The sequence below is a fragment of the Dermacentor silvarum genome, chromosome 9 (genome assembly GCF_013339745.2).
Source record: "Dermacentor silvarum isolate Dsil-2018 chromosome 9, BIME_Dsil_1.4, whole genome shotgun sequence".
Taxonomy (NCBI): domain Eukaryota; kingdom Metazoa; phylum Arthropoda; class Arachnida; order Ixodida; family Ixodidae; genus Dermacentor; species Dermacentor silvarum.
The window spans coordinates 69,127,803-69,152,606 of record NC_051162.1 but is presented as its reverse complement, the minus strand read 5'-3'; the positions used below and the strand labels follow the sequence as shown (position 1 = coordinate 69,152,606).

Below are 24,804 nucleotides of genomic sequence, written 5' to 3'. Positions count from 1 at the left end.
ATAACCGAACTTTGCGGAGAAATGCATTGGCGTTCCAGTTAGTTTCTTAACATAACATCGTTTTATGCATTGAAGCACAAAATAACTGGAACGCCAATGCATTTCTCCGCAAAGTTCGGGAAATAATATCTGGAAACTGGTGTCATAGTGAGAAATAATTGCAAATGGATCCGCCTTGCGAACTCCACGGCTATAATTTGTAAATTGCAAATGGGCCATCAGGTGATCAGTTAAAAACGTAATTAGGGAATTTGCTTGAATAATCGATTATGCATTTAAATTTTTTGTGAGCAAGTGATGTCCGCCTCTTCGAGTAGACGAGCTCATTAACTAGAATTGGGCTATCTGCCACAGGCAACCTTAAATAAACTTTGAAAGTGTTCGCTCAAACACCCTGTATATATGCATAAATGTGACAATCATTCAAAAAGTCATATGGTGAAATGCCACGTACTATTTCGACAATATCATTAGGTGTGGGAGAGATCTTACAGGTAAAAAGTATGTGTATCCTAATACCATACCGCGAAAAATACGAAAAATAAATTTTCAGTGAAAATAAAGCTCTCACCTGGGAAAAACTGGAAACATCTGGCTGCTTACTTGCTCCGGTGCTCTCCAATGTTGATATTGTGGACTGACGGGACCTGTCGAGTGTTGCTGCGTTACGAGCTGCTGATTCGGTGAGCCCATGGTTGTACTCAATTGCTGCTGCGTGGTCTGTGCTTGTGTTTGCGAGATTACTTGTTTCGGTGAAGGGAGAAGCTCGGTGTTGTGATCAACTTGTGTTGCTGTGGGCGTGGTCAGTACTTGCTGCGTGGTTAGCGGTGGAACTACTGATAATTTTTGGGCATCTGTTTGTTCCTGCAGGCTTGGTTGTTGAATTGGTGTTTCTAGGTTATGCTGCTTGACTACTTGTTGAGCAGGTAACGATATTCGAGCTTTCGGTACCTGCTGTGATGACGGCTGCTCCGTCAATAAAACAACTTGGGAATTTAGCTTATGCTGCGTCACCTGTTGTGTCTGCGGTGGCACTGGCATTTTTATGCGCTTTTGGGACGCATCCTGTGAAATCGATGAGAGCACACCGGTATTCTCCTGCTGTTGTGTTACATGCTTGTGAATCGGTTGTCGTAATGGTACACCCAACTTTTGCTCTGTTACAGGGTTGTTTATTTAAAGGCAGCGTAGGTGTACTTAAATGCTGCTGGGTAACGTGCTGTTGAAACGATGGCAACATTGCAGACCTCAAATGCTCTTGATGGACAGGTGCGATCGCTGAGGTAGTCAACTTTTGTGGCGTGAGATTTTTAACGGACGATCCTGGAGTCATATTCACACGTGGATGGCTGATCTCATGTTGAAGTGGTGGCAGAACTGCAATCTGCTGCTGGTGGTGGTCAGTTTGAACAACTAGGCCGTTGAGTTTTTGCCGCGTCACCTACCTGCGTATTTGTCGATGCCTTCACCGTACTACTGTGCTTCTGCGCTATGGCTGGTTGAATTTGGTGCTGCGTGACCGGCTGTTGAACCGGCGTCACTAGTGAAATGTTGAACGGTGGAGGCTTTGGTACGGCTCTGCGATCCAAGTTTATATGCTCAGCCTCGCGCACCAACGGTGGTGGTATAGGCCTGTTCACATGATGCACGGAGATATGCGGCAGAGCGGGTGGCACCACTGGTGTATTCGGGTGGTACTGCATGTGGTGTACTTGACTGGACGGCTGTGATGGGCTTGTAATGACGTGGATGCCGCTGTCCAGCGCCGGCTCGTGTGCACCTGTGACTGTTTCGTACATTTATTATGAGAGATGCATGTGGAATGTTCAATTTAACTTCTTTACAGTGGGCGCGAACTAGCTAAAATATTGCTTACAAACAAAAATGCGCTTCTAAATGTGCAGCAAAATTCACAATTGCTCCAAAATAGATTAAAAAGAACAAAACTTTCTGTGGTCTACATTTTTTAAGGAACTGGATATATTTTTTTCTTAGTAGGGCGATTAAATTTGCCCCTGGTGCTCTTTTTTCTGTGATCATATTCCTGTGCTCTACATTGGAAAAACAATTTTGAAGGTGTGTATGTACATAGGATGACAAAGAAAAATATTTTCCTTGAACTAATGTTTGGTTGGCGGCTTGTTGATGTTTCCAAAAAAGAACATTTGTGTGGGAAATCATGTGAATAATTCGTCCACGCATTTTTGTTTCTGTACTTATGGAAATAATGCAAAAAATAATATAATATACTACAAATTCTAATCTAGGCACCTCCAGATCTAGGCAGCAAATAGCTTCGTGTGGCCTTAAATGGTACTGCGCTTCTCGCTCGCTCATTCAGTTACTAATCACCGAAAGACAAATAAGGTTTTCATTTTCATCAACATTTGCGGTAATATTTCACTGCTTTCTATAGCGTTGGCACACCAAGTTTAATGACGTGGAGTATTCAACTGCAAGTGTTTAAAGTCTCTAGAGCACTCTAGTTATAGGACAAGGCATTTATTGATATTACTTGTCGGACATTTTCCTGGTGCCCACCTACTGCAGTGATCTCAACCAGGGAGGACTTTATTTAGTTCATTCATATAAATACCTCGAGAAGCTATATGACTAATATTGCAGTAATGTATGCTATAAAGAACTAATTTATTCATGTATTAGGCAGAAGGAGTGTGGTGAACTAATCTTTACCAATAAAGTATTTTATTAATAAATGCCGGTGTGTTGATTCACATATTTCCGCCATTTCCATAATAGAGAGTCATCAGTGAAAGCAAATAAAAATGTTTTCGCATCAACAACTGGGCAAAAAAACTTGGAGGACGTTTAAGCTTCGCCTTTAAGAGTAGAACGCGATAGCGTTATCGGGACCCATTCGCATGGCATCGTTCGCATACGGCAAGTAGGCTTCATTCACTGCAACACTGAACTCGGGAAAGCCAGCTTACAAAGACCTAGCTTACACCAATCCCCTTAAAGTCAGCTTCACTTTTAAACCAAAATGTATTGCCGGAAAGACGTTTTCCTAGGGGCAATATAAGTTGTCTTATATTAACATGTAAAGACCCTAGCACCTTTTTTTATTATTTTATTAATTGTTTGCTATTGCCCCGGCGCGCGCAGGTCTGGTAGAAATGTTTGATTTTCCTCGTAGCAGAAATACGTTTTATGGTACATTCAAATTACAATCTGACGCCGATTGGTAAACAATCCGACGGCGAATACGACGCCGAATGGTAAAGTTGTACTTTACCAGTTTTCTGACGGATTTCACTGTGAGAAATAAAATTTTTGTTCACCAAAACCTTGCACCACGTAGAGAACCTGCGCGGTCGATGTGGTTGGATGATTTTCTCCGTCCCCCGCGATCACACGCCGGTGGCCAACGCCGGATTTTCTGCTACACGGGGCCCTAAACGCTATCTCGTTAAAAGGTGGGCTAAAATTTGTTGTAGGAGTGCCAACATTATGACTTCCCCATTCATTATAAGGATGCTGCGAAGAATTCTAGATATGTCATCGTCATGGTCTTGTCTAAAAACTTCAAGGCGTCTAATTTTAACTAAATATGCACACATAATTGCTACAAGCTGTGTCTCCGATAGTATAATTTTATGATTTTACTAACATCCTACGAAGTTCGCTGAGCGTTGTTTACGTTAAAAAAATAGTACACTTATTCGTAAAAATGGAGTACACCTTCCCAATAGTAATGGAGAACATTATCGATATTTCCCTTTGGGGAAATCACCATTAATTTTATCTGTCATTCTTTTAATAAGCTTACGCTTTTATTTTGCAGCGACTTTAATTAGCTACAGCGTAGTGAGCCCTATATACATACTTACTCGGAGTACAAGTGCGTTCGCACTCTTCTGATGTTGGAAAGCTGTTTCCTCTGTAATCGCACCCTTTCCCGTTAACGCATTTTCCTTTGTGGAAGTCGTAATAGAAGACGGGGATAGTGCGACGAGTTTTGCAGAGCGCATTGCGGCGTTCAATAAAGCACACAAGAACTGAAATTCGATAAAGAAAAAGAAGTATCATTATAAGCGCAAAAGGTTGACTCTCTTCCAGCAGACTTTTTTCGCAGTTGTAGTACTCCTAGTGATGCATTTTATTAGACCGCTCATATTCACGTGTATGCATGAATGTTCATATGAGAGTCTACTACAAAGCATACTACATCTACTAGAAAGCATATTGCTTCCCTATACATGAGTTGGAAAACGTCATACGGTTATGGAAAACTTCCTCCTAGCCTAAGGATACATTGGTAATGTTCAAAATCTAGGCGTTTGCTTATTCATGTGATCAATTTTGAAAAACTACCGGCATTGCATTTACAAAGCTAGATCCAGCACTCATCAAGGTGAAGGCCAGCCCGAAGCACGAGAATAAGAGAAATAAGGCCGTCGTTTCTTGTCGCGTAAGGTCGTGCAACCTGTACCTGCTATGGCAAAACAGTGTGGCAGAGCGTTAAAGCAGCAGCAGCAGTGAAGGCTGGTAGAGCGTGAGGATATGACGCAAGGGCAGCCAGCGGAGGGTAGGCGTAGTGAGACCCAATACCATAATCTCATCTGTAAGGCTAGTATCTTGGTTTATACGAGACATAAATACATAGGGGGACCCAATAGTAGGCCAGGATGGAGAGCCACCACAATAGCGCCCCAGTTGTTCTACTACACTAAATTTTCAACGGATCGCAAATGCAAGCCTCACACGTGATAGTGATACGAATAATTTGGATAATGGTGTTTCTGTGTAAAACCCGCTATATCTGCCTATTTCCCACTCTCTCTCTCTCTCTCTCTCTCTATATATATATATAAATATATATATATATTGCTTGAATAATAGTACAGCAAGGAAATTCATGTAATCCAGCCAGGGCTGAGAAAGTATTACCTGAACAGGATACTAGTGGGGCAACTAAAACGTACAAACTGACGCACAATACCAAAAAAAGAGAATCAAGCTTGGCTACGGTGGGCACAGCGAGAATTGTGATGTCATTACCATTTATCTTTCATGCTGTGATTCTACAACAAATGCAGTACCATGGCTGACACATTACAAAACGAAAAGCTTTTCGTACGCGACAAGATTACGAGAGCATAAGACACTGGACGGCCTTAAAAAAACGCCCTTAAGGGACCTGACCACTTAAAGCCCAACTGCAACAAATTCTCACTTTGACTAAATTTGTTATAAATGAGTAGTGTGTACCCCTACACCAATCTGGCGAGTGCAAAGTCCTGGTAATTGCGTAGTTTGCTGGTTGGAAACCTTTAAAGACTACCTAAGCAGGCGACACGTACATCGGGTCGTTGTCGCTGTGACGTGAGCCTTACGACGGCGCCCATGAAATTTTACAGCGTGGTACGGGCATAGTCTTAATTCAAAGTCATGCTGAGGAGCCGTGCTCTCCGAGTCATGCGTCACTGCTGTTGGGCTGTAATGGCGGTGTTTTTTTGTTATTTTTTAGTTTTTCTTTTTAGATTTAGTATCATAACGTATCTTCTTGCGAGATTTTTCCGACGCTCCGGCTTTTATTTCCAGTGTCAGATTACGCACAGAGCCTCCACTACATCTGTATTTTTATGCAGTACCCATTTTATGTGTTCCAAAATCTTGCAGTAACTGCTAAGTAAGAAGCGAGTTTTCTTATCCACCCACAATTCATCTCGCTTCACACTAGCCCGGCGATGGGGTAGGACTGGTGGGGTAGGACTGAATTGAATTGAATTCTGGGACTTTACGTGCCAAAACCACAATTTGATTATGAGGCACGCCCTACTGGGAGACTCAGTAATAATTTTGACCACCAGAGGATGTTTAACGTGCCCCCAATGCACGGGACACGAGCGCTTTTGCATTTCGCCCCCATCGAAATGCGACCACCGCAGCCAGGATTTGATCCCGCGACCTCGTGCTTAGCAGCGCAACAGCATAGCCGCTAAGCCGCTGCAGCGGGCAGTCACGTTACTGATGGACGTCTGCTTTGAGCATGACAGTTGCTCTATTTAGCAGTTCTGTTTCAGTTTTCGCGGTTCAATTGGCAGAAAATCATCACAGTGTGTAAATTGCAAGCGTTAGTTTTGTACATGCCTGGGAAGCAGTTGTGAAGTTCCAGGAGCACGCGCCTCCATTTTTACAATATAGTCAATTGGCACAAAGTTTAGGTTAAAAATAGGTGTAGTTGAAAATTATTTATCTAATTCATACATAATGTAATAACCAAATGTACATTACAGTAATGGTAATCTAGAGAAAATAGCTTCTCCAGTTTATTTTTAACTTCTATGGAAAATTCGTACCTAATTTCGCGGAAAGCCGTTTATATGCTACTCTGCTGTTAGTCCATTATCCACCTGACTGCTTTCCATGGTGTCATGGTAGAATTCCGCAATTTCTAGTTGCATTGCTTTGACAGCTAAACAAGACCTGGGATTCTTCACGTGATTAGGGATCTCGCCAAGCGAAGGTCACTAACTCGCACAGAGGCGACTCCGCCGATGATGCGAATGCAATGAATTTATCATTGTGTGCCCCACTACTCTGCACTTTCACAAAAGCAGATTCGGGGCCAGATGAGTTCCAACTGCCGTGTGCGGCTTTACATATTTGGTCTGTTGTGCATGCCTCTGCTTTATATGTCTTGACGAGCTCTGATATGTCATATGGAACAATAATAATAATAACATACTTTGATTCGTCACTACCAAAAAATAGGGGGACACACTATTGAATGAATAAGTGATATCAACAAATAAATAGACCTTGCTCATACATACAAAAAATTATCTTCACAGTAGCTAAAGGAGTCAGGAAGGCGATGCATATATAGTTGAGAATGAAAGCAGAGAGATAAAAATAAATTTTCTTACCGCTTCTACACAAGCCATTGCATTCAGAGCTTGACTGAAATGGCGCCCATTTCGAGCAGCTAGGCATACAAAGACGACGTCTACTATCGAAGTAATATCTTCTACCTTTGCAGTACTCATTTTCCGATCCGGGAAAAAATATGATGCACCTTGAATCTTCACAAGGAGAGAAAGAAAAAAATACTCTGAATATATGCGTTCATCGAAAAAATCCATTTACGTGTTTTTTTTTTTTTAGGCTAGTGTTATTGAATGTGGAACAAATCGAACTGCACAATAACTGTAGTATTGTCATAAGTAGTTTCTTTCTTTCTTTCTTTTATTGCTCCATCAACAGGTTCAGACGTTTAGAGAGATGTGTGTGCAAACAAAGAAGTCTAGTGAAAACATTATACATAGTCGGAATGTTTTAGAAACGTTTTTCCCTTCGCGATGATAGGTAGCAATGACTTCTATTTTCATTTCGTTTGTTATTATTATTTCTCATTTCATGCAAGTACACTTGCTCCCAATGTAATCTGAACAATTTCATTCTCAGTAACATAACGACACATTTCATTACTACTGCTTCACAATGCTCCGCTGTACAAATATCATACCATGATGTGGGACTGCCGGTGTAATCCCGGTTTCGAAGGGCGGAGTGATTGGCAGCGTCGTTGTTGCAAGCGTGGTTGTCGGTGGCCCCACTGTGACTGGCTCTGCGAGGTTGAGGAGGCAGCATTAACGACGCGTTTGTTATTTTGAAATGCGATTACCAATATTCTCATTATTCACGATGATAAAGGCAACTTACCCTGATATAAGTACATTATATCCCTGTGATTAACCTAAACACTACAGTCATCTTGACTGCTCTATAATACATAGGTCTTGTATCGTACCGTTTTGTGGGGCTGACGAAACAATTCCGGTTCCCGAGGGTGCAGCCGCGGGTGGTATGGTTGGTACAGGGGTGGTACTTGGAACCTGCTCCCTCACAGATTCTTCGGGTTGTTCCAGCGGTAGCTCATTGGTGCTCTCTCTGTTCCCGTTGCTACTCTCTTCTTCGCTCGGCTCTTCTAATCCTGTGACTGTTTCAAGGATTTATTTATTTGGAGAATATTACACATAATGATTTGCTCAATATGACATTTTGTCGTATAATAGTGTAAGATAACGAAACTGAAATAAATAAGGATAAAACGTCATAAATATAGCCTGGTATAGTAAGTCGTTTTTTTTATAAAACCTAGCCCTTTGCTATTATAGAGACGAGCAACAAAAAATTGATTGCCTTCGAACCGAATTAAGGTAAACAAATTCCGAAAACTTGCACAGCGCTAGTGTCTTTTACGATACTAATGAATAAGTGAAATTCATTTGACATCTTCTGCATCTCATGCGAATGAAATGTACGAGTTAAAGAAGAACTAGACTTCCGCATGTTGCATACTTGTTATTCGTAATAATAACACATCATGTGTAGCTTACGTAGTGAAAATATCTAGTCACGAGAACGTTTATTACCGCAAATTATTAAAAGTGGGCACCAATACAAGTCTAGGAAACGACGCGCATATTTACAACAACAGATTCAATACTTGGAATGTACGCAGTGCTTTATTTGTAGCTGTTTCTTATTTAGTTCTGGCTGAAAACCAAAACTAAATACTGAAGAGCGCATTCTATGGCCGCAGCATTACGGAACGCTCACAGTTATAACATTGAAATCATTATATAGATTGTGTTTTTTGAGAACTCATAGCACATAATAGCTTTTGGGGACAATAACTCATATTTCATATCAGATAACGGCACAATAACTTAAGATTTGATTTAAAAGTGCAACATGAAGAAGCTGTATACCTTTCTGCAATTTTTCACATAGTATCCGTTATTTTCCTGTTCATTGTTTTTAAACAGAGCATAATATATGGTGTTGTAGCCTACTTCCGGCAACAACTGAAAGTCGCAAACTGCCGCCAAGAACAGTGCGACTGTTTGTTCGTATTTCGGTGATCTTAAATGACCATGCCGATATTATAAATGTGCAGTGCCTAGTTATATCAAGTGGTATCCAGGTGACATTGATGTTCGGGATATTTAGAAGAAGTAGAGTTATGCACAGGCAGTCATTATGCGCACGCTTGCTCCGAACGAGTCAATGTAAAAATATTCACGTGGTCCATTTCTTAACGGTAGGAAACACTTCATTACAATATTGTTGAGATTGTACATGCTGAACACACAGGTTGCAGTGAAAGGCGGACGTTGAAGCTGTGATGTTAGTGCCCTTATAGTAGGAGCTTACGTGCAGCTCTAACATAAACCAATGGCTCGACGCTGGCATCAAAGTCCTTACCCCAAGGCTTTGATATTAAACAGAGACATTTTACTTCGCGAGAAACTGCGAAATATCGAAGAAGCTCAATATCATACAGAGATTGTTATTAGGTGTTTTCGTCACCATCTCCCCCTCGAAAGCAAAAAAAATGATTGCACTGAGCCATTCTTAAATGATGAAAGACAACAGTTCAACGAGTACTTACATGCACCACACGTCCGTTGGCACTCGCCTAAGGTAGGAAAGTTGTTCCCTTTGTATGTGCAGCCTTTCTCAACAAAGCATCTTCCTTTGCGAGGGTTGTAGTAGTATACGGTGATGTTTCGATTGCCTCCGCATATGTTAGGAAGGCGCTTAACGAAGCAGACGAGAACTACAGCGCGAGAAAACAAGGAGCTTTTATGAATTTGAATACTGCAGTCAAACTCACATGTTCTTAGCCTAAAATCGCGTGTGCTTGTCGACAAAGTACCGTTCTTTTGTTTAGTTGTTTGCATTATCTTACACACAGCAGCGGTCCGCAAATTGTTAGTAAAGATGTTAAAGATGTGTTGCTGGCGTATAATGTTTAGGTTGTCTATATTGCCACATTGTTTAGTGACGTACTTTATTTAGGCCAATAAACAATTCTACCAAAACCTTGGTCACTTTAATTTCATGTACCTTTGATTTAAATCTAGACAACGTGCTCAAAGTAAGGCACTTTCTTATATTTATGAACTAATCAAACATATTGGCTATATTAGACTACATTTTCAGTTGAAAATTGGGAAGAAACTGGAAGAACATGCGTAGTCTACATAAACCGGTGTTTATTGGGTGACGGCGATACAAATGCCTCTACGTGAAATGCATCGCTGGATACGTCACTCACCATGACACATGTTCTTATGCAGTTAGGATCTGCATCCTGCATATAAAATATCGCACTTAGGTAGCTTGGTTTCAATTTATTTGCCCAATGTTGTCTGTATTATTATAATAGATCTCTTTTCTCATTTTCATGAATACACTGTTGTTACACCTTACAGGATTATGTAAAAAATCTACTATAATTATTAAAATCGATCCGCCATTATAATTTTTCAGCCACTGAGGGTCTCCGCGGTACTAAGCACAATTTTTATTTCAAGGAATCAAAGCTTTCAGTTACTATGAAATCAGCTGTCACCCAAATATGCCTCCCATATTTTGTGTTTTAGAATAAATTTAGTGTTTATTATCAGAATATTTTAATCAAACATTGTATATGCAATATTTATTGTGGCGTGTTTGGGTGATATGTATGATGTTGGCTTGAATAACATGGCATGAGGGCATTTACAGCACTTTAGGATGTCAGGTTTTCATTATGTGCAGAAAGAAATGCGCTTAAATTGGTTTTGAGCCAGGAATATACTCGTGATTCTGTAACCATTGCAGCTGTAGAGAAAAGTATGCAGTGATGAACGATTAGCCTCGGTAATCATCTGAAATTAAGTTCGTATTTTTTTCGCACTCTGTTTTTAAGGGAGTGTGATTAGTAACAAATATATTGAGACATTGCACCACACTTGTCGTAAACGTCGTTGCGTGTTCATCATACTATGCACTGTGAGTGGCCAAGCATTTCACCAGCGTAGTTACAAAATAGTAATTGTACCCACCTGTGAACGACAAGAAGTTCAGCTTAAAAAATGTATTGTACTCAAAGCCTGGTGTGTGATCAAAGACCAAAACAGCAAGAAAATAGCAACACAAACATCGCCGCTTCGTTCTCGTGTCCGTGTTTACAAGCTTGCCAGCCCTAATGTGCGCAACTATATTATAATGTAATGTCTATGATATGCAACATCCTAAATAATTTCGGACTAATCTGAACATGCTCATAATTATAAGCAAAACAAGCTATTTTCAGCTAACGAAATGACTATACCTATAGTATTCATCAACAGCAGGATTTCGCTTCTGCAGTAAATGGCTTCTCTCTACGAGAAGAAGCCATTCGCAAGTGATCTGCCGACAGGCCTTTCTCGTATCAGCACCTCTATCTAAAAAGGCAAAGAGCCTAGCGTCATCACTAGATCTAAACCTTAATCTCACTCAACTCTGCGTGCCATTCGTTGTACCTATTTTGCTGCTTTATCAGTGTCAACTGTAGTTACATATGATATGAGCTGCATGACGACTATATCTTCTGTTAAGCAGACTCTCTGCTACCCGTGTGTCTTTACATTCAATACTGTCATCATTTTCTGGTCAAGACACCTACTAATTTTATACATATACTGCTCTCCTGACATAAGAATACGGACTTCTACTTGATGCTATAATACTTACCACTTCGGCAGATTCCAATGCATGCTACTCTTGAATGAAATGGAGCCATTTCGGAGCATGTAGGGTTGCAAAGACGAGTTCTTGAATCAAAATAATACATCTGTGACTTGCAAGACATGTCTGTTACTTTGGAGACGATAACTGAGCACCTGTGATCTTCAGCAGAAATAAACAAAAAGGGCGAAAATGTTTGGTAAATATTAAAAAAATACATTACAAAATATCTTTGATAAGCACAAACTAGTCTTTACTTACAACGGTGTCAGTGTTTATGGCATGCAACTATATCACTAAATCCCACGGTATTCTAATTCTGCAGAAAAACTGACATGTTCGAATTTTTTAAATAAACGTATATGAAATTTATGCACGCCACCTTATATCCTAACATTGAGGTACTGCTATGTGCTATTATACTTTGATAATCATATTCATCGTCACATCATATACAGATACGCTGGCACAAATGTGACAGGTGTTCAATATTTCTGCGAACCAGCGTATACTTTCCTGACCATTTCAGCTGGCTGGTTGCTACTGCCTTGCCGTATATATTTATGTATATATAGAAAGTATATACCCAAGTATGCTGAGCTCTGCTTACGTTACCAAAAATGACGCTTGACATAAAATCTGCAGATAAATTGTCGGCTCACATGGCATCCCTAAAGCACATCAACTGTTAACGGAATGGTGAATTATATTGATCGAATTGTTTGATTACCAACCTGTTACGGAATGGTGAATTATATTGATCGAATTGTTTGATTTATTTCATTTTCATTGATTTAAACACTCAGCATATGTCACTGGGTTCTCGGGCACTCCTCAACAACAGGTATTTCCCAAAATGTAGGATAAAGGCACAAAATACGAAAATATGATGTTGACTCACAGATATATTCATATACCGGGTGTTCTTTTAGAAGGTACGGGAATTTAAATTTGCCTGTGGTAGATAGCGGAATTCAAGCCCTCCATCTAAATTACTAGATGAGGCTGGCCATTACTTCTACGATAAATAAAGAAGTGTTGTTTAATAATTAACACATTAACCCCACCTCACTTTTCAATTATATGCTATACTGCACATATTTAACTATACCAATTATAGCCAGCGAGTTCGGAAGGATGCGACTTGGAAGGAATTCTCTGGGCTGCGCCAGTTCCGATATATAAACTTTCAAAGTGTTCGGCGAAATGCATTGGTGTTCTACTTACATTTTGTCTCTAATGAATAAAACAGCGCTTTCTTAAAAGAAGTGACATGACTATTTTTTGAGTGTTTGCACTCATCAAGGCTTTACTTTCTCGAAAAACTTAAATGCTGATGCGCCTCTCGCAGGCGACACTGCTTATTTCGCTTTTGGTTACAAGTTTATGGTTCTCAAACTCTTGCCTCACTCAAAAAACATTTTTTTACATTCAAGAAGGAAGCAAAGACCACCATACTGCGGTTTATGTGTGTGTGGCTAATAAGGCAGCTTGCGGCTTCATGCTCATTGTCAGAATGGAAGCTGACACGCAGAAATAACAGTGAAACATAGGTCACAGAAGGGCTGATGAAGACGAAATCAGGTGTCCAGGCAGATATAATGAGCCATTTTTATGTCTATGAGGATTAGAAACCATGTTATAAAGTGCCTCGTGCACCACGTACTTGATACTGGTACACCATTTTTCATGTCTTACCCTGCGTTGGAATAGCCGGTATTATTCCAGCATCTGATGTGTCGGGCTTAGATTCTTCCGGAGTTGCTGGCGCGGCACCGGTTGTCGGCGGCATAGGCATGGCCGGCTCCGAAATGGCTGGCGTTCCTCCAGCATGTGGTCTATTTGGTGGCAAAGGCGTGCCCACCGCTGGAATTGTGAAGGCTGGTCTGCCATTTGGCGACACGACGTTGCCTTCCGCGGGAGTTGTTCCTTCACTTCCAATACTGGGTGGTGTCTCCTGGCTTGGCGCGCCTTCACTCAGCTGCTGCGATGGCCTCTCGTTACTTGGAGCCAGTGCAATTTCTTGGTCGACTCCAGTCTGCCCTATGTCTGGTGTTTTTGAACGATGAAACAAAAATTGCCATATATATTTTCTGCGAATATACACGAACCGCACAACCGCTTGAAATTTTGCCCGACTCATAGTCTTTTCTCGTGCCTCATTGAAGTTATCAAGTTAGTGAATACTTCAAACTTGTCTTATCCACCCTAAAGATTCTATATGTCAAACTATTTTTAACAGTCTAATTCTACTTTCCTTCAGGCAGTTTAAGGCAACCCATGCCATTTTATTGTAATTCAGTTATAACTCAGCACATCTAGTGTATTTAAATTTGGTATTTAAGATTTTGTAAAAAATGCATCCGCAGACATGTTCCTTAATGAAGTCGGTCCATGTCTGTTTTCAGTCGGTTCTTTATTTGCAATAAATTCAACTGTGCATTTCGTTTTTACCAAGGCGATGTGTCCCCAGAAAATAAAGATATAGATGGCCTTGAGTTTAAACATGGTCATATAGATATCTTCATTTCTTAGATCTCAACAATACGCGACTCATCAATGCAACGAAACCGTACGTATCCGCGAAGCCTGTGAAAATAAGAGAAGTTAGGGATGAAAACTTTCTCTCAGTAATTCGCCATTCGCGCTAACGAAAATTCCCATTTTCTGGGATAATGGTCAGCGAACCCTTAAAAGGGATGAGCATGTTATAAATTCAGTACCTAATAGAACAAGTGCTTGATATAAAAACAATAAAAGGATTTATCGTTGTGAAAAGAATAAACTTGCCGAATTATCTTACCCTACAATCTTAAAAGCTAATCATGGTGTTGCTGCTAGAAAGTCCAAGTTTGGCGATCCTTCATGGCAGAAGGTACAAACATTTTGTGAACACTTATTTCACCACACAGATCATTTCTGCATCAAAATGAAAACAACTTCATCCTTCTTTCACATTTTCGCAGAGACAGAGCATTCTTTGATGTATATACAGGTAGGTGTATTTTGAATCTGGCAATAATGCTGTCTGAACAAGGAAACCTCAACTTCACAGATGACCTTCGTACATACGCGCAGTCGAAATCTTTTCTTTGTACTTACATGCACCACAGGTGAGTTTGCACTCCTGTATAGTCGGAAAGTTGTTCCCTGTGTGAGTACAACTTGTTCTGGCGAAGCACTTTCCCTTTTGAGCATCGAAGTAATATACAATTTTGCTGCTATACGTCTCGCAGGGCTGAGGTCGCTTTTTATCAAAACACACTAGAACTGAAATTTAAACAGGTAAAAAGTCATATGTGAGTGCGAAAATAAAGAATTTTGAATAAATTAAAAACTGCAAAGCACCTAAAAGTGTTCGCAACCGATCATAGTGATAATAAAATTTCACCTTAAATCAACGAGCGGGTTTCACAACCGGACCATTTTAGGCGTAGTATCAAAAGTGCTTCTCATGTACAGTATCTTCATGTTCACAACTAAATTAGGGGCTGTCGGGATTGCGCTGTGAACATGAATCATGCATGAGCACCAGACCCTGGTAACCAGCCACAAAGTTTCGCAGTTTGACGGGGCGCAGCTAACTTATTTGTACTTTTAGAAAAGATATAAATCGAAGAATTTTTCATTGTATGGTGAGCATAGAAAAATGTTGAGTTTCTGTTGGCCCAATTTGTGACGTTGTAGTAAACTATTACAAGGTATTTTCCTGGTTACGATATTGTGATAAAGTTTCAACCCTATTAGCGTTGTTATATACGTATATAGCTCTTGAGTTGTCGTGGTTCTGATATCCATAATTAAAAGAAAAACCTTTAGAAAACTTGGTGACATCTACTCGCCCGCATTTTTTTGTTGCGTAACTGGACTACAGTTTGATACTGAAGAGTAAATATTGTAACATAGTAATTGCTAAAGGCATGACATTTCAAAAAAGAAATATGCTTTGAACATTTACTAATAATAAACATGTAACTACTGACTACCACAACATACTGCTCAATAATTTATTCACATGCCGAGAACACAGAATTGTTGCATGTGAATTTACAACTTTTGCAACATTTGTTCTCGTTCTTAGAACCCTAAATAAAACATGCATGAATGATCAGTTCTCACACAAGCTCCGTGAAAGGAATACGGTTTTTTAACATATAAGCTTAAATAAAGGTTAGGGATGAGGACGATGCAAGTGCAATGAAAGGAATTGCTATTTAGGATTGGGTATATCACTGTCATATAGCACTAATGCGACACTTAAACAAACATACAAGTCTTACCGCGCGCTCCCACTAAAGCACCATCTTGCTTTACATTAGTTTCAGTTGTAATATAAATCTTTCTCTAGTTTTACAACTAACCTTGCAAAATTATATGCTGTAACATAAATGGTCCTCACTTGCAAAGCTGTATTCGGCACATTTAGAATATAACACCACCTGGCTTGATTTGAGGAAGTAATTTTTTCGCCATAATTTATAGTGGAAATCTATTCGGTGCAGTTTGAACGTGCATGCAGGGATTATCTAGTGGCGCGAAGCAGGTGTTTATCTTTTGTGTACGAAAACAGATACGTTTCAAGTAGAGGTACAACATTTGCATAGCGTAGACAAATAAGGTTTCAATAGGAATGTGCAGCTATTTTACAAAGTGCACGTGTGATTGTTAAGTAGTTTCTTTGTGTTTAGAAAAGTGCCCTTACCGCTTCTGCATACGCCGTCGCATTCTGATTTAGATTGAAACGGTGCTTGATCAGAGCAGGTGCGTCTGCAGAGCCGCGTATTTTGATCGAAGTGGTACATAGAAGACTTGCACGAAGGCGAGGACTTCGAGACATTGACAGTGCACCGTTCATCTTGGCAAACAGAAACAAGAAAAATCTTAAATCAAACAGCCCCTAACACGACAGCAATGAAAGGTTCAATCTCATGCAAACAGTTGTGTGCATCCTAAGTTAATATAAGAATGACCAGCAAACAATCAATCAATGAGCATATATTCAAAGTCTAAACAGCCATTGATGTTAGTGGCGTTCTGCTGAATTAATATTTGCCCGCTTTTCGTGTTTGCAATTGCAGCCAATCTGCTGGCTAGGTACACATATTCTCTTTAGTGCAAGCAGCGGTGGTCTAAGCTTTTTTCTTCCCAAGCAAGATCACTGTAGGCGAGGCAGCACGTAACCCTCCATCGTACAGCGTACGTCGGCATTGCTGAGACATTTCCATTGTTTTAGGCTTTTGATGTCATTCATCAAAGACGTACAAAATATTTCTATGTACCTCTAGGAATTTCTCAGCAAGAATTAATCTCGACTGCACACTGAAACGCTGATATAAGGTGACGAATGCTATTTAGTCCCAACGTGATATCTGTTTCGGCGTTCATAGCGCCGTAGTGCCACATTTGCTAGTTCCGAACTTTCCAATGCAGGTATCTCAACAAAAACAGGAGTCGAACATTGTAAAACTTCTGTTTCTATGGTACTAAAAATGAAAGGAGTTCAGACAGATAAACGGAAAAAGACTTCGCTTCCTTTCTGACTGCGAATAATCAGACTGTTTTATTACGGAATCACTGGAAGTACGTCGTCCGGCATAGCTCGCTGTGTACTGCCTTGACGTGAAAGCCCACGAAGAAAAATTCTTACCACGTTGGGAAATTCCTGATTCGCCTGCAGTGTCTGAAGGCAGTGGTGGGTTCTCCGCTGGACTCGTGGCAGCAACTACCCTCGTTTGTTCTTGGTCTGTAATACGTTTTCGAATGCTTGGCGCTCCTCCAATATTCGGTAACTCTGGCACAATAGGCTGTGTAACGCTTTGGCGGTATTTGAACTGTCGAGTGCTGAATCGACGTCTGCACATGCATCTGCTGCTCCAAAGGGCTACCGCCTCCGTCGTCCTTATCACTTTCTTGGGAGGATCCTGCACCTATTGGTCATTTTCCATATGAAAACAAAGTTGCTAGTGGCTTCTCTTTGTTTACAAAAAGTTCTATAAAAAGAGGCAGAGAGAGGCAAGCACAGGTGAAAGGAAAAAAGGTGGGAGAATAACAAGAAGATGAAACCCGGTTTCGTACTTTACAATGAGGAACGGGAGTGTGGGATGTAACAGGATCAGGAAGTACAGGTAGACAGGTAGCTCAGGCATGCAATCGCAGCCGGTCATTATCAAATCAAATAATCACAGCACAGGATCTCATGCCGAACTAGGACAACAAATTCTGGCTAAAGCCGCTTGCGAAGCTCTTTTCCTAAAAGCAATAGTAGTGCCTTCATTACCCTCGGTGGCGTAGGCTTGTAAGGTTGGCATAACAAGATGATTTATTTTGTATAATGGTCTGGATCAAAGCAAGGTAGTACATTTACGAACATTAGTCTCTGCACACTGTAGCAATGACGCCACACGAAACGCTTTTAGGGGTCTCCTGATGGCTGTATTCGTCACACGAGTGGCTGTCGGTACTACAATGCGAAAAGTAAAATACCTTCTTCTTTCTGGGGTTTTTTGTGCGAAAACGAGTTATGATTATGAGGCATACCAAACCTGATATACCATGCTTGAACATAAATTTAAAGATATTGATAATTCCCGAGTTTTAAATAATTAAGATAAACGACCGCGTGTAAGAGATGTAAGAACATATTGGTCTAACTGAAACGTTCAAGCATTCTCAATCCTTGCTTGACATTTGAAGCAAAATATTGTAACGCAATATTTATGCTCATGATTTCTCATGCTTTCACCTAACCAAAGGATATTACAAGATATGAAGTACAAAAACGAGACAGTTATATTTTAAATTTACCTCACGAAAAAAGATGTATTCAATTGTTTAAATTGTTCCTGGTTGAAAACGTTTCTTAAAAGTATAACTTGCTTCACACATTTTCGGGATCGTGTCGTCTTTTCTCGGAAACATTTCACAAACACACACATATATATGCGTCAGTGCCGAAGTGCCATTTTTTGTAAACCCTGTTTCAGACCGGCCCACCGGTTTGAACTGCTGAAAATCAACTCTTTCTCTGTTTACGTTTACCTTGAATCATTGCTGAAGTAATATATATATATATATATATATATACATATATATATCTTCTTAGTCATGAAACATTGGAATGATAATACGGTCGTGGCACGTTAAATAAAATGCGGCGTTTTTTTCTGTGCCCGTAGTCACATGTCTACTGGGAACGCAACTACTTTATCTGAAATTGCAAATATGCCTTTTTTTACTGAAGAGAGGAGAGCCACAAGCTAGCAACATGTCGAAGGAAGTATGTGATTGAAGTGCAGGAGGCGACATGCACCTGTAGAATGCAATTGCAGGAGGCTATCCTCGACCTGAATTGTGCGTAAAATAGGTCCTCGGCTAGTAGCTTTTTTTTCACTTCATTTAATAGTCTTACTTCGTCTCTTGTTTTCATTAGGCACCTTTGTCAAAATCTGAATCTTTAAAGCAGATCAAAGGGGAATGATAGAATTGCCATATGCGATTTTTCAAAGCCTGTAAGATGCCTATTTTGTGAAACCCATTGAAGCCGATACTTCCTCTTTATTAAGAAAGAATACCATAGCCTACCAAGTTTTATTTCAGAGTCATGTCCGCCCTGCACAAATTATAAAATTTGTTAACATGCCGCCATAAGTATATTGCGCACACATTGTTATAGTTTTGCTTTATTCCGTTCTCACTTTTCTGACTGATTGTATAACATTCGCTGTAAAACATACTCCTAATAGCGGAAAGCGATGAGATATTACAAATGGGAAGTATATTACTTTCGAGAAGTGTAGTAGCCCCGGCCGATACAAAGTTGCAAGCACGATCTCTGGCGGGCGCAAACTCCATATATAGCTGTATGGGAAAGACTCGCTGCCCAAGTGGCGCTGCTAAAGTGCCGCTAAACAGCGCCCCCAACGGCGAGTTCGTTGATTTAGAGTAAGGGGAAAGGTGGCCGTATGCTGCTGAAAGCGCTGGAGCGCAACGGAGCCGCCGTTTCCGCTTTTGCTGCGTTTAGATTTCGTCGAATTTCAGGCGCGTAAGAATTATTCAGGCCAAGCACTATTCCAAAAGGCAGGAAGCTGTTCAAAGCCATAGTACGTTTACGATGTGCAGAAGATCGCAGGTACTATTTCGGCGCGCTGCCACTCGCAAGTTCAGCGAATGTCATACGACTATGCAATACAGGAAAGTTCTATGAGGCAAGGTTGCTCGATTACCAAAAATGAATGGACGAATAGATTGCTCTTAAGAAACCCAAAATGATCTGCAATAAGCGACGAAACGGAATCATGAAAGATTCACCGATGACTGCTGGCTGTGGCCGTCGGCGGCCCGAATTCGGGCCGCCATCGGTCTGCCGTTTCTGCAACAGAGTCAATCGCGCAAGCACTTTTGCAGCATGCACGACAGTTACACGTCATTTTCCACATTTGTCACCACAAAATTCTTCAAATTGGGTATGTGCGCGCTGGCAGTTCTCAAATTTGCATGCTGACAGCCGTGATTTTGCAATCTATCCCGTGCTGGCTGCGCGCTCCGAAACTACTTTGGCTTGGTGTTCGCTGGCTTTGACGGAGCCCTTTGTTAATCTTGCCAGGTTAACCTGATTAATTCGTTCGGGGAGCTCGCCAGGTGAATGAGCCGCCTTGCTTACCCTACATGTATAGGTTGTAAATACCCTACATGTATACGTAGCAGACAGCGTTTCTCTTGCTTACAATTACTTCACGCGTCGAACAGCAAGTATCCATCGCTGCCTTCGCTCCACTTCATACGTCTTTCCGGGAAACCGATAGAACCACGGATCAGGATTACGACCACCATGTTCATTCGTGACAATATACTGAAGCAACAATGACGGCGGCTACAGCACTTCGGGACCACCCACTGCTCAGCGTAATCGTCAGGTCCCCCTGCATTCGACGCGGTTTGTCGAAACAGAGAGCGGTCGCGTTCCATGTGCGACGATGCAGGCGGTAGCGCTCAAGGTCGTGCATACGTTTCAAGAACTTTTCGACTCTTAAAGCTACTCAAAGAATTCAACACAACGCACAAAGCGGGCGAGACCTCTGTAACTCAAAGGACGGCCGTCCATCTTAACCTACCCAGCCAACTTCTTTGCACGCCATCAGGCGGCGCTGCAGTATTTTCAAAACTCCAACGCGTCCGCCCGATAAGTTGTCACCACGACTACTAGTTCAGTTCACCTACTATGTTTTAAAGAGCAGAATCTCATCAGAACAAGAGAAAAAATACAAAATGTATTATTATCGCTAGGAGAGCAATACACGTAGGTAAATACAGGTAGATCCCAAGAACTAATCTGGAGTAGCATGTCAGGCGAATAGCCAGGCTAACATCTCCAGCATCACATTAAAGGGTGTTATATCTATCTCTCTCCCCATAACTCATGTAAGAGTTGTGGTAAGGAATCATGCTGTAAACATCAGAAATAAATATAAAATAAGCTATTTGCTAGTTAAACCAAGTTGATATGCACAGCAGAAAATTTCAGTGTGTCGTATTTTGGGACGTTTGTTGTCCGACGTCGGTAGTCTGACCTCCTATATTATGACATCCTCTTGTCTGACGTCCTGTAGGCTGACGTTCTGCGGAGTCATCAATCAGTAATAATTAAAATTATGAAGAGAGCTCTTAGGGACTATGTAAATTGGTTAGTAAAAAAACAAAAAATTTCGCGGAGGAGATTCGAACTTACAACCGAATGCTTCTGAACCCATTCTGTTACCACATCACCATGCCGAACGTGGCTTTATCGGTACGTTTTGACCATGTCAACAGTAAGAATTTCTGTCTTAGGCTGGTGTTTACATTTGTACGTTGATAGTCAAGGTGCATATTCACTCCGCCACATGAATTGGCACCTATCTAGAAGAGCAAAAGTGTTGTTACTATCAAGAGTACTCTGCGAAGTGCTAGAATTAGGATTTTGCTTTACGTTATGTGTAGCAGTTATATTGAGAAGAGAATGACGACCGGGGACGCTGTAATGGGTAGGTACTGCTAATTTCGACAGATGACTCTTGCTCCTTGCTCTTTTTGAGCTCGCATATTATTGGTGTATGCAGTGCAAAATCGCTACAGAAACCCTCGTATATATATATATATATATAACATTGGTTTATACATATAACATTCGCTATAAAGACGTTCGCTCATTTAGACAGCGTACCAATTGCTCGCGGTAGCGCTAATGCCAGCATAATGACACCCAAGTGAGACAGGTTTTCACGCAGCTTTGCATTTGCGAACCTCACTGCTTATTTTTCACTTTGCAAATACATATGCAATATTTCTGGGTAATTAGCTAATGCGTCGGCGTAACAATACGTACAAGTCCACAGGCCTGTGTGTCACATCTTCAAAATAATACAAAATGTCAAAGGCGTGCGCGGCACACGCAGCACAGTCACAGCGTAAACTGGTGCAGCGGCTCAAGAGTAGCTCCAATTTGGGCACCACGCACAACAGGGTCTTCGCGGCAGTCTGTTAGCCTCGCTTTCACGAGAACGATCTGAACTGCCCGCCTGGCGTCGACGGCGAGCTGCGGCTTGTAATGCTCTCTGCACAGCAGTCTTCTTAGCCCGATCAATCCTTAGAACTGCAACTTACATGTCGGGCGCGCCGCCTTTGCAGGCACCTAACTAGATGGTTGCCACCATACCGGCGGAAGCTCGGCAGCTCGGGAGGGCGTTGATTGCGCTCCTCGTCTGAATGATATATCTGATATATCGTCGTCTTCGCCTGCGGACGCTGCGTTTGCAGGCATCTTACCTAGATGGCGCCACCATACTGGCGGAGGCTCGAGTCGTTTCCCCTGCGTGCTTCCCTTGTATATAGGTATTTTCCGCCGCCCAATCGAAAGCGCTTGCGTGGCTCAGTGGTAGAGTATCCGGGTCCCAAGCAGCGGGCGCGGGTTCAATTCCGGCGGGAATCGGGTACTTTTTTCGCGTTTCCAGCGATAGCGGTTACGTGGAGGGCGCCGGCGGCGGCATCATCGCGACCAGAAACGGCTATTGAAATGAGCCCATAACAGCTTACGCTGTGATACGCAGCCGTTGCCGCAGATGCGATGATTTTGATCAGCGGCCGATTCTGAGGAGTCCGGTAGGACGATTGTTCGTGCCTCGTCGTCACGGCATGATTACAATTGGCCACGTCGACTTTAACACCGGTGCCGAATTCAGAGAACGCACCTTTGAACACAGTGTACACAACCGCTGTGAAACTGACATAAAATTTTAAAGCGTCGCGACGGAAAGCGCTTCTGTAGCGACGGCAGAACTTATGTCGGTGCGATAGAACTTCCAACTACGCAGCAGGAAGCGTCCGTCGTCGCGACAGAGTTCATGTTGCAACGTCAGAATCGTTGTCGCGACAGAAAAAAATTTACGTATTAATAAAGAAAAAATAATAAAATAAAATACAAATCAAACGAAAAAGCGCGATAAGCATTGCAGCATATTACGGATATATTACGTGAACATGCAGATACGGCTTACAAGTGTTTTTTTAATAGTCAGCCAGCACAAAGTGTTAATCATACTTTATTATGAAGCTTGTTCTAAAGCGCAAAGAAAATTGTGTATAAACCTATACATCCTTGGATTAAGAATATTAAGATATTCCAGTGTACTCTCACCTGCGCCACAAGTGCTCATGCACTCTTCCAAAGTTGGAAAGTTGTTTCCTCGGTATGTGCAACCCCTCTTAGCATAGCATTTTCCTTTATTTACGTTGAAGCGGAATACTTTCACACTGAAGCTGCCATCACAGCGCTGAGGCCGCCTTTGGATGTAGCAGACGACCACTAGAATTTGAGTAAACACACAAACTTGTTATGAATGACATACGAAAGATAAACTATTTCAGCAATTTGTTTATCGTGCGCATCATCACATATTACGTTATTATCCAAAAAACACCAAATTTTATGTGTAAATATTCAGATATGGAAGATAAGTTCATTCTCAACTTTCTCTAGCACTGTGTAGAATAGAAGGACCAAATACAGCAATGAAGATTCCTGGTTACAGTATCATGACGCGTTGTAGGCGGAATAAGAATTCCCGTCCTTGCGTGGTGAAAGCTGTGAGCTGGTGTGACGTAGAATCAAGATTTTGAAATTGCTATTTTTTCACGACCAGTGCACTCTCGCACGTTCATCGTTTCGAAGGGAGCATTTCAGTCGACGTGTCCCTGTAATGCAGCTGCTTGAAGGCCACGTCACTTTTTTTTAAAGCAGCGATGGCCCAGTGGTACAGCCACCGCTACGAATGCGAGAAGTACTGGGTTCAAGTCTTGGTACCACCCGAAACCCATATTTTTTTCTAATGACGTGAAATGTCCCCCCATATGGTGCTTAGCTACTTGTAGGGGTTAGCCTTACAAAAGGGGGCCTAAAGTATCATGTGCCCGCTCTCGGAGGGTGTACATGATGCAATCACAGATGGCCTTGTTGAAGCGCATTCTCTGCGGCTGTGGCAGGCTGCGGCAGTCAGACAAGTTCTGCCGCCGTGTGTGTCCACTGGTAAAATGGAGACAAGCGGACTCCTACCTACGTGATCGGCCATTATGGGACCTCATCGATTCGAACGCATTGGTTGTCTCAACTCGAGCGCGTCCCCCCCCGCCCCCTGTTAGGTGCATTGCGATGCCACATGGAAAATGGCCGTCATGGGAGCGGCGCGAACCTCCTTGTTTTGTGCTCATGAGGGTCCCAACGGGAATTTAGGGCACATGCTCCTTTCCCCAGCGTATCACCCCTGAACAAAGCCGAACGCCAGGCTGGGGTACGCTTGCGCCAATTTGAACCAGTGGGTTCCCGGCGGCGGAGGGAATAGAACTGACGACCTTCCACAGCCGAGGCTAGCACTCTACAGCTCGGCATCCGGAACGGTGGTGAAATGGCAGTGTCGGCTTCGTATGCGGGAAGTACTTGGTTCGAATCCCCGTGCCACTGGAAACCCACCGGTTTTTATAGTAGGTAGTGATTTAACATGACTTCGCTCAGTTGTCTATATTGGTTTTCTGCTTGAATGCGGACCGTACAAGGATTTGCCAGGATCTTTCAGTACTCTTTGTTCCCATCACATCATTTGTGAAACAATCGAGCATCCACCGCTGCTATTGGAGGCAGCCGAGTGCCGCCGCCAGGTACATACTCATAAGATAGGTACGAGCCCACTCTTGTCCTGGTACTCGGCAAGTATGAGAGTTCCAGACGCTCGGAAGGACGCCCACCTA

General features: G+C 41.9%; 1 protein-coding gene across 6 annotated transcripts in view; it reads right to left on the bottom strand.

Moving 5' to 3' along the window:
- Nucleotides 1–570: 570 nt before the first annotated feature.
- Nucleotides 571–24,804, bottom strand: part of LOC119465303 (bromodomain-containing protein 4A-like) — a 50,397-nt gene continuing 26,163 nt past the window's right edge. For 2 of the 6 annotated variants that reach the window (XM_049655691.1, XM_049655692.1), the window contains 12 exons: nt 23,201–23,368; nt 17,180–17,459; nt 16,235–16,387; nt 14,635–14,802; nt 13,231–13,581; nt 11,539–11,694; nt 9,425–9,592; nt 7,778–7,966; nt 7,493–7,594; nt 6,894–7,049; nt 3,852–4,019; nt 571–1,786 (listed from right to left, as the gene is read on the bottom strand). In XM_049655691.1, coding sequence (XP_049511648.1) covers nt 1,401–1,786; nt 3,852–4,019; nt 6,894–7,049; nt 7,493–7,594; nt 7,778–7,966; nt 9,425–9,592; nt 11,539–11,694; nt 13,231–13,581; nt 14,635–14,802; nt 16,235–16,387; nt 17,180–17,393 — 2,211 coding nt within the window. In that variant the 5' untranslated portion in view covers nt 17,394–17,459; nt 23,201–23,368 and the 3' untranslated portion in view covers nt 571–1,400. The remainder of the gene's footprint in view (nt 1,787–3,851; nt 4,020–6,893; nt 7,050–7,492; nt 7,595–7,777; nt 7,967–9,424; nt 9,593–11,538; nt 11,695–13,230; nt 13,582–14,634; nt 14,803–16,234; nt 16,388–17,179; nt 17,460–23,200; nt 23,369–24,804) is intronic. The other 4 variants (XM_049655694.1, XM_049655693.1, XM_037726104.2 and 1 more) reach the window with 4 other exon arrangements.